This window comes from Pectinophora gossypiella, chromosome 2 (genome assembly GCF_024362695.1).
Source record: "Pectinophora gossypiella chromosome 2, ilPecGoss1.1, whole genome shotgun sequence".
In the NCBI taxonomy this organism is placed as follows: domain Eukaryota; kingdom Metazoa; phylum Arthropoda; class Insecta; order Lepidoptera; family Gelechiidae; genus Pectinophora; species Pectinophora gossypiella.
The window spans coordinates 2913238-2924138 of NC_065405.1; the positions used below are offsets into that span (position 1 = coordinate 2913238).

Genomic DNA, 10901 nt, shown 5'->3' on the forward strand with positions numbered 1-10901 from the left:
GCCTCAACAGTGGTCGCAAACCGTCCTTGATTCACCTACTTGTGGCTCTGTCCACCCCATTTGGGATAACAAGCGTGAGTTTATGTATGTTAATCTTACAAAAGAGGTGGTAAAAGGATCATTTTTAGTAGTTGAACATGATATCTTAAATACATACATAAACTCAAGCCTAGCAGAGACTTCACATTCATCAATCGTATCATAGACGCCGCGGTCTACTCTTAAAAAATCTTAATAATAAGTCGAATCCGCTCTTCGAAATCAAATCAAAACACAAACGTAACAGAATACTCCCACAGACGACAGTTGTCAATCCCCGCTCTTCGCACGCGCCGCGCGACCTGCGCAGTCGCAATCAGTTACGATCATCCACCATGCGAGTGTTACTGGTGCTGTGCTTGTTCACCATCATCGTTGGAACCTTTGCAGCGCCAGCGCCGCAGAGACATAATTTGCAGTCCGGGCCCAATGGTAAGAACTTGATAATATTATAAAGCCTCAAATACAATCTCGTGCAAAAGAGACATACTTAATTGTAATATGCCTAATCAGGAAATTATAGGTACTGTTCTAATAGCTGTCATTCTAATCAATCAATTTTAATGAAGTAGGTAGGTTAATATGGAGTCCAGCAAACACAAACTGGTATTAGTTTGTCAGTTTCAAAGACTAGCTCCATCTCTTTCTTGTACTTATCACAAGTAAAGGACGGAGCGATTTTTAAAACGGTCAACTGAATTAAAGATTAGTTCGCCTGAATCAGCACTAGTATGGGTCATTTTCTTATTATGATCGTTCTACTGAGTCTCCATTTCTTCATAAGCACATAAGTAGGTATGCTTTGGATACCGGGTGAGAGCCCTCAACGCTCCCCATTTGTCCGGCCACGTAGCTAATACCATATACGCAAATACAATAAGTCACGTGAAAAGAAAATCTTTCCATAGTCTACATTTGTCCAGGAAGGTTGTAATACATAAACGCCAATGCACTGAGAAACATATCTATTGTTTGTGCTCTAAACCTACGAACCAGGGCGTCGTCTGAGGGGTTCATATTGAAAGAGTTAATCGACCCTTGATGGCCGTAAGCGCCAAATAAGGGAAATCGTCGACCGCCGGCGAGATTGGCCGCCTCTACAGCAGCTAGAGTGATTGGGTAGCCAGGATCGTAATAAAGTCCTTCGGTCTGTACAAAAACCTTTACAACCTACTAGGTTGTTCCATAATCATAATTTCCCTAGCGTATCCCATTTTTCACGGGGTCCGCTTCAGTGGCGGCCTTAGCAAGATATTTAGGTGGTACAGTCATGAGCAATATAATGTACCCATTTTAGGACTCTGTCGCACTAACATATTTGACATTTAGTGAGACTTACGGTTCAATTTGTCAAAAAAGTTAATGTGACATGGTACCAAAGTGTACCGTACGAGAACTCAAAGTGGCGCCCCTTATCCCCTCTAAATGCATTTTTTTTTCAATTAGTTTACGGCCTCCCGGTATGAATTTTATATGGCCGCAATCTAACCCGTTTAAGTTAGTTTGCGGTCAGGGTGAACCAGTTGGTTGATTTTGGCCCTCCCCATTCGTAAAGATTTGACAGGTCCAGTTGTTACTTGTTTATATAAGCAAAACTAAAAGCTATAGTCACATCAGTGTTGCAATACAATCAATTAAATAATAAACATGCTATTACGCGAGTCTCGACCCGAATGGAGGTCAGACAAGAGGTCACGTGACGTCATAGATACTAGTACCAAGAAATATATCTCTGTGTTTTTATTAATTTTCCTGTTGTTCAAAACAATAAACAAAAGGTAAAAAACTAAAAAGGAAATTAGTAACGTAATATCAAACCTGGCTCTTTGTGATCCCTAGTTTGGTTAGGACATTATCACCTGTTGCCCGAAAGTAAGATGATGCGTGCTTCGGAAGGCACGTTAATCCGTTGGTCCCGATTACTACTTACTGTTGTAAGTAAGTAGTTACATGAGCCATGTCAGGTGCCTTTGGTGGCTCAATAATAACCCTGACACCAGGGTTGATGAGGTTGGTAATTCACGTCACAATCCACACGATAGAAGAAGAAGAAACCTAGCAGAACGTTGCTGAAGACTGGGAGGATTGGAAAGAGAAAGGGGAGGCCTTTGCCCAGCAGTTGGACATTAATTAGGCTACAGAAAACAATTTAACCCTCCTTTTTGCTTCGCCGCAGTCGGGTGAGTAGATTTTCGAACACAAGTGTTACCAACGGATGGAGACCCCGCTGAACCCATTCAGTTTTATTGCTCCTAACGATGGAATTTCCCGGTCACGTTCCCAAAAAATAATATAGTTGGCGCTGTCGAGATTTAACGTGATAATTACCTATTTTCCCATTACTCGGGTATATATAATTATTCAAAAATACAATGTAATGACAGAAGCATTATAAAAATAATTGTTGCTTGTCAATTGGATCACGTTATGTATAGAATTATGTTGCTACCTATATTGTTTCTCTTTATTTTGATCTGAATAATAATGGGTGGAAGATGTTATTGTGCCTGGGTGTAATGAGAAGGGTCATCATTTATACCCAAAAACCAAGATAAAAGATGCATACAGGGTGTTAGTGACATCGTAACGAATACTGAGGGGGATGATTCAGACCATGATTCTGAGTTAATATCAAGTGGAATTTTTAGTCGGAAAATTCATGATTTTTTTTGTGTTCTTTTAAATTATTTTCAGTTTCATACTTTTGCGACGGAAAATTCCACTTGATATCAACTCAGAATCATGGTCTCAATCACCCCTCAAAGTTTTCGTTACGATGTCACTAACACCCTGTATGTCTGTTACCCATGAAAATAGAAGGTTAAACGAAGGAAAATCTTTACAGCGCCACCTATATTAAAGTAGCCTGTATCCATTGTTATACAAGTACCAATAATTGTACATCAAAAGCCCGTATCCCTAATTTAGCAGAGACGTCTGGGGCCAAGAGCAAACCCATTAAAGTTAAAGAAAACGTACATTTTCTTATCCCCTACTTACTTTCTGTTTCCAGATAACGAGAAGCCATACATAGAGGAAGTGGTGGTAGAATCAGTCTTACAAGTGAGGACGCCCACTGGACGCACCTCGCGCACCAACACGCAGCTGAACCTCCAGGACGGCTCACGGGTTGCCGAGATGAAGAGAAGCTAGACTATGACTAGACATAAATACTTACACTCATGGTTACACTAACCTGCAAAACTAAGTGCTTTCACTACACTACACACTTACACGACATACACATTTTGTACACTTTTTAAAATTATAACATCTCTTTGTTTAGAGTTATATACTGTCTGTTTTCTATTTGTATAATATGTACCTTATGTGTGTGTATATTGTGTCCAAATAAATAGATAAATAATAAACTTTTAAGTACACAAGATAAACTTAAATGAAATTAAATTTTAAAATTGTAGTTGGTACTTCGTTTTGCAGGTCAGTGTATAATGGGAATTTGTAATATTAATTTAGACTAAGCATTAATATAAATAATGACTATTTTTATATAAGAGATTTATCTTTCTTTTTATTATTTTTTTTAATAAAATTTCATTTCGTATCGCCTTAGTATCGCGAGATGACAAGATAGGACAGACTGTAAAAAGAAAACGAACCAGACAAGAAAAATAGAATTATAATTATATTTTGCGTTATGTTTTTATTGAATGTTCATATATAAATATACCTACCTACCTACTTTATTGCAAATCAAAAGAAACAATCATAAATTAATTAATTTAAATATCTTGGTCACATAGTCACTGAAAATTTATGTGATAATGCTGATATTGAGAGGGAGCGCAGAGGGTTATCGGTACGTGGTAATAATAATGTTGGCACGCAGGTTTGCTCAGCAGAAGTTAAAATTACGCTGTTTAAGGCATACTGTCAGACTTTTTATGCGGGCAGCCTGTGGGCCAACTTTACACTTGGGACCTATAACGCTCTGCGTATCCAGTACAATAATGTATTTAGGGCTCTGTTTAGGCTCCCTCGTTACTGCAGCGCCTCAGGCATGTTTGCCGATGCTGGAGTCGACGACTTATAGGCGGTAATTCGCAAAAAAGTTGGCTCTATAGTAAGCAGAGTGCGAGGGAGCACGAACAGCGTCCTTAGGATGGTGGGAGACCGGATGGACTCCGCGCTGCTGGGCCGGTTCACCGAGCTGCACGTGTTGCGCCCGAGCGCACGGTGAGGTTGCCCATCTGCTCATTATATTATCTACATTACCTTGTTACTAACATAGCATGTAAGTTAGTCATACTAACATATCTGTGGACTGTAGTCTGAAAATAAATGTTTTTTTTTTTTTATTAATAAAGACACTCAATACTTTAGATGACATACATTATGAACCTATAACAAACCTGTAAAAAATCCAAATTGTAAACCCAAAAAATAAAAGCCCATAATAAATTAAATAAATTCAAATTCAAAAATATGTTCAGTAAGGAAACATAGTTACACTTTGAATCGTCATTTGTTACATAACGAACGTTTCAAACTACTGCAGCTTCTCACAACCTGTATAGCCGGGGAAAAGAAACTGCAAGAAAAACCTCGGCACAGGGCTTTAGTTCTTTTCCTTTTCATGTACCCACTAAATTAACTATTAGATTTCTTCAAACTTCGAAGTAAGCTTTAAATTAAAACTGCTATTATATTTACAAAAGGCGTACTGTGCATAAGTATTATTCCTTATTCTATGGCATAAGTTCACACGCAGTATTTCTTCCACTAAACTTGAAGCGCCTACGCGATAATTTATAGCAATATTTATGCAACTAGTATTAGCTATTTAAAACAATGAAGGCACTTATGGATTTATTTTCTTTCATAGTACTGATATTATGTTCTACAGGCATTAAATTCTAAATAGGTACATATATAAACTCACGCTCATTTCCAAAGGGATAAGCAGAGGCTATGCAATTCTATTTGCTTCGATCCTGACACACTTCTCTTACCTCCTCCACATTCATCAATCGTTTCAAACACTCACGCCGATTCAGAGTAGATCGTACTAAACCTTTTCTAAGGACATATCCAAATAAGTACTACATATTATAAACACGTATACTTACCTATATTTTACAAAAAGTAACTATCTACTACTACCTTCTTCCGGCTTATATCGAGTTTGCTATTCGTGCTAAAGAATATAAAACATCTAATTTAAAAATTACTTAACTTGATTTACACGCTCTTACAAAATCATTATTTAATAACCTAATATATAAATTCCCTACTAATATAATCTAGTCGCGTCCTTAGTATCGCGTAGTATCGTAGATGAAAAAGTGCTATTGTTAATGGTATTCATAGTGCGAGGTTGACAATGAGATGCGCACGCGGCGGGAATGTGGCCAATGAAAATGATCGACTGGATTTGTACAGGTTGCGCTTAAATATTGCATAACATAAGCTCACGCTTATATCCAATTGGGGTAGTCAGAGGTACATCGTAAGATGAACTAAGTACCTACACTTCACCGAGCTTTCTGTTAGACCATTCTGATGGTGTGTGCTATCAAAGTTCAATATCTTCTATCGTGTGGGTTGTGAAGTGGATTACCACCCTCATCAACCCTGGTGACAGGGTTACAATTGAGCCGCCAAAGACCCCTGGTATGACATGAAAGTTCAAAATAGATAGCATCACGTAATCCATCAATGTTTATTTTGGTCCATGGGCGGGCCATGTAGCTAGACTGCAGGATGGACGATGGAGCGAGGAATCCTGCATTAGTACCCTTGTGACGTGGCAAGACCGCGAGGCAGACCGAAGCGACGATGATGCGGTGACATCGTGAACGTAGGCTACCCCACGATAGGAAAGGCTGGCAAGAGACGAAGGAGGCCTTCACCCGAAGGTCATCTGCAAAACGGACTCATGCACCATTCTTCTTATCGTGTGGGTTGTGAGATGGAATACCAGCCTCATCAATCCTGGTGTTAGGGTTATGATTGAGCCGCCAAAGCGTCGTGACATGGCTCATGTCACGATTACTCACTTACATCAGTAAATAATAACTAGGAACAACGGCTTAACGTGCCTTCCGAAGCACAGATCATCTTACTTTCGGACAATCAGGTGATCAACCTGTAATGTCCTAACCAAACTAGGGATCACATAGTAATTTTTGTTTTATGTCCCCATCGGGATTCAAATCCAGAGGGGATTGGGAGTCCAACGCTCAACCCAAAATTTTCGTTTTGACGCTCAATTGTTTCCTACTGAGTGGTTAAAAAGGCCAGGGGGGTTAAAATGGCCACATCGAAGCAATTCATCTAAGAAAGCAATATTGCTATTTGACATTTGTTTGCATTGCGCACTTACTTTTATAAGCGTAAATGTCAAATGTGTTTGTTTATTAACAAGCCCCAGAGTGAGTGCTGCACCATTATTCCATTTTGAATGTCAAATTGCAATAATTGTTTTTTAGGTCAATTGCTTCGATGTGGCTATTTTAACCCCCCTAATCGAAGCAATTTATATAAAAAATGAATTGTTCGTTTTTGACATTTGTTTGCATTGCGCATTTACTTTTATATGTGCAAATATCAAATTGTAATGTTTGTTTTTTAGATGAATTGCTTTAATGTGGCCTTTTTTAACCCCCCTGTTGTTTTTATACCGTTCACGCTGTACATAGACGGTCAAAATGAGCAATATTTGAATACAATCAGAAGAGATACGACCACCGTTAGCACCCGACGTTGATCAGGTCTCTATATGATCGGAATACGATTACCAATTCCTAGAAAGACTATAGAGTAACATGGTAATCCCTACCTTGTTGCTATGGGGTAATTTTTTATACTCTGTTACAATCCAGACACTACATAAATCGTTCTTACGATTTGCCGCTTAACCGCCCGAGAGAGACAGTCGGTCGACGTGGGCTCCCTTACTCCTGAATGGCTTACAGCCATTTAAACTAAAATGAGACCCAGAGGGGGGCGGGGGGGTTGAGGTTAATCTCGTTTGGCACCGATACGAATTGGCGCGGAAGGGAGTGTCTGTTCTAAACGTACTTACTAGCATTATTCTTTATTCTATTACTCTCCCGCTGCAGTTTAATATTATATGAGTACGTAGATAATAAAAACAGACAGCGATAAAAACTTATTAGCGCCTTTTTGTAAAATCACATCCGGATGTGATTTTTGTTAGCAAATCCTCACAATAGACACGCTAACAGTCCAACAGCGCAACGTTTTAAAATTATCGTCCGATTATTTAAATTATGTCCAAATCGATAAGTTTGTTTTTTTCCACTAACAGACAGAACGATATGACTTATTTAGGTTCACATATTAGGGCCAATCAACAAAACGACACAATTATATCGTCAGAATAACAAAATTTACCACGTTGCGCATGCTAGCACTATAGGTAAAAAGTTAAGACCACAATTTTTACCCGGATTGGAATTAGTTGAAACAAATGTACGTAGTTGAAATATATGTACTTAGCGATATAGATAGATACTTAATACAATCAGTGCAGACAACTCAAAACGCACGTGGCGCATTTTACCAAAAAAACATTAAAAAAACGGTATAAAATATTCATTTAATCGTTCACTACTATTGTCTTGTTGCAATTTATTGCTTAGCTCCGACGAAGAGTTCCATATATTGTTTAAAAATTCGACTGCGACCTCTAGAAGAATTTATAATCTGCCAAGATTATTTGCAGCTGCTTTTAGCGGATTTATTTCATTGAAGGACAATAAAATTTGGCGTACGGGCTTGCATACTGACGTGCTGTGCCTATGAGTTACAATGACGACGTAAATTAAAAGTGTACGCACCTATGGAATTTCAATGCAGCTTCCATCACTGGCAGGTGCAAATTTTGGGTACTTACTTATATTTAATCAAATCAAATCAAATATACTTTGTTGCACAGAACTAAGTTTCAACAATCAGACATAACACATTGAATACCTTATTGCTCTAGAGCAATTTCTTCCAGGCAACCACCAAAAGGAAACAAACATTCACAAACAACTTGGATATTGTGTTGTGTGCATCATTGTATGGAATTTAATTGATGGACGATATAGTCTCGGGCGCCACTTCAATCTTAAAGTTTCCACTACGTCATAACCACAGATGAATAGTTATAATGTATCTGTGTACCTACAAAATTATTCCTCTATTACGTGGGTTGTGAGGTGGATTACCAACCTCATCAACCTTGGTGTCCGAGTTGTTATTGAGCCGTCAGAAAGCCCTAACATGGATCATGTAACGACTACTTACTTACATCAGTAAGTATTATCGGGACCAACGGTTTAACGTACCTTCCAAAGCTACTTTCGGACAATCGGTCGATAACTACGGAGGCCGTTACAGACTACTATATACGAATAAAACTATGAAACGAATAATACTATCATCTCATACACAAATAAATATGTAACTATTACCCAAAATATACAGTTGACATAATAACAAGTAAGAACAAAACAAATGTTAATTAACATTTAAATAAAACACAAAATATACTAAGAAATAAAATTAATATGTCGGAACGGTTCCACAGACACTTCCGTGCTTTAAGGTGCTCTCTCACTGTGCATGACTACACACTTAATTCGACAGGCTAGCTTTATTGTGTGCCGTGTGACCGAATCTTCAAGTTCGGTTTCGCTAGCCACATCAGAGCCCACCACAACAACGTTTCGGGATAGATATTTAGGAGTCGCCGTCGTCGGATATGTTTTGGACGACATGATAATGACGATCTTACATTAAAAAAACAGTATTCTAACGTAATGCTCAAAATCGAACCACAAATGTGTGGCTATTGGAAAAGTGGCTATTGGAAATGGACTACGAAAAAACGGAAGACCTAATAAAGTTTGTTGCCTGATGTTTCCATACACACTCACACCACACACCCCACAAACACACACACTCACACACACACACACACTCACACACAGACACACATACACTCTAACAAATATGAACACTAATATTAAGTATGTATTTTAAATCCGAACAAGCTGTTATAACACTGGTACTGTACTGTTATCTCGCATGCACTGCTCCTTAAGATACAGGCTAACCTAGTTTAAGGAGCAGGGTTCATGTTTTGAAGCTTATGTTTTTAGTTTTTAATCTATTGTCCTAAGTTTGCTGTTCTTATGGTCAAATAAATATTTTTATTCATCATCATCAATTTAAGAGCCACGCTCTTGTCGGTGCAGCATTTCTGTAAAATACTCTTCATGCTACTTTTTTAGGGAAAAATAGGGCAGTGGTTTCCCTCTTGCCTTCCGCCCCGCAGTACTCTGTCTGACGCGAGTGGGATGGCGCCCAGAGTAGTCTATTACAAAGCCATACTAGGACTCCTGTCCTCTGCCTCTGAATAGTACTGACAGTTACTGCTGCCCTCTGTCAGGTTCAATATTTTTATTATTATATTATTATTATAATGTTACATTACAGGCGAATGCTCCCGTGAGAGTGCACCTTTAAACGCGATATAAAACGGTTGGGAATACCAACGTGTGAGTCACCTGAAAATTATGACATCAATCAATGATACAATCTGTCTGATCGGACTACAATAAAGTGGGATGACGTAATCGATTCAATAACAAAGATTGGCATCATTGGCATCACTATAAGTTTCGTGTTGGACTTGAAAATATGGTTTTGATAAACATTTAACAAGTTGCTATGGATGCGAAACTTGGACACTGACACAAAAAGACGGAGAGAGACTCGATGCCTTTGAAATGAGGTTTTCGAGGAGGATGGAAAGAATAAGTTGGACAGAAAGGGTTTACAATGAGGAAGTGCTAGTAAGAGTAAGGGAAAAAGTAAATATTGTGAGTTAATGAGGACAGAAGAGGAAAGGTGATTGGACACTTAATAAGAAGCGACGAATTTATTAAATACATCATAGAAGGGTAAGCAAGGAAAGAAGGAAGGGGAAGATCAAGAAGAGCTTACATGGAACTGATTAAAGAGAAGGTGAACGTCGTGTCTTATAAGGAAGTGAAAGAATTGGCCTTTGATAGACAAGAATGAATAAAGCTACACCGAGAAGAGCGTGGCTCTTAAATTAGTGAGTGAGTGAGTGAAATATGTGTAGTATAGGAGCTCGGTGGCGCAGCGGTAAACGCGCTCGGTCTGCGATTGTTGAAGTTAAGCAACTTTCGCAAAGGCCGGTCATAGGATGGGTGACCACAAAAAAAAAGTTTTCATCTCGAGCTCCTCCGTGCTTCGGAAGGCACGTTAACTCGTTGGTCCCGGCTGCATTAGCAGTCGTTAATAACCACCAATCCGCACTGGGCCCGCGTGGTGGTTTAAGGCCCGATCTCCCTATCCATCCATAGGGAAGGCCCGTGCCCCAGCAGTGGGGACGTTAATGGGCTGGTGATGATGGTGATGAGTGAAATATAACATAACGTAATAATAACATAAGCTCACTACTATATTCTAATTGGAGTAGTCAGAGGTAAATTCATCGCATGACAAACTACCTATATAGGCAACCACGTTTCACCGGCTTTCTGTTAGACCAACGTGATAGGGGGTGAGCCGTATGGTTTTGATATTTGAGTAAAAAATACAGTTGATTATAATAATAGTTATCAGCAAAATTGGTAACACATACCGAATACTGAGTATACTTACCTAAGTTAAAGAGACTCATAAAAATTGCGAAACCCATAAAGATCATCACCAATCAAACACACTTGGACGAGAAGTCTCTTCGTAGATAAACAAACAAAGAGGATAACTTTAGCGCATGCGCGTTGGGTATTGCTCTAGAACCACTCAGTACTCGTGATAGTGAACGAGGCACGTCGTCGCCCGCGCACGCT

At 39.0% G+C, this 10901-nt stretch overlaps 1 protein-coding gene across 1 annotated transcript; it reads left to right on the forward strand.

The window, feature by feature from the left end:
- Nucleotides 1–291: 291 nt before the first annotated feature.
- LOC126372719 (uncharacterized) lies at nt 292–4382 on the forward strand. Its single transcript, XM_050018579.1, has 2 exons — nt 292–471; nt 3053–4382. Exons 1-2 carry the CDS (start codon nt 375–377, stop codon nt 3190–3192), a joined length of 237 nt encoding a protein of 78 aa, XP_049874536.1. The 5' UTR covers nt 292–374; the 3' UTR covers nt 3193–4382.
- Nucleotides 4383–10901: the final 6519 nt, after the last annotated feature.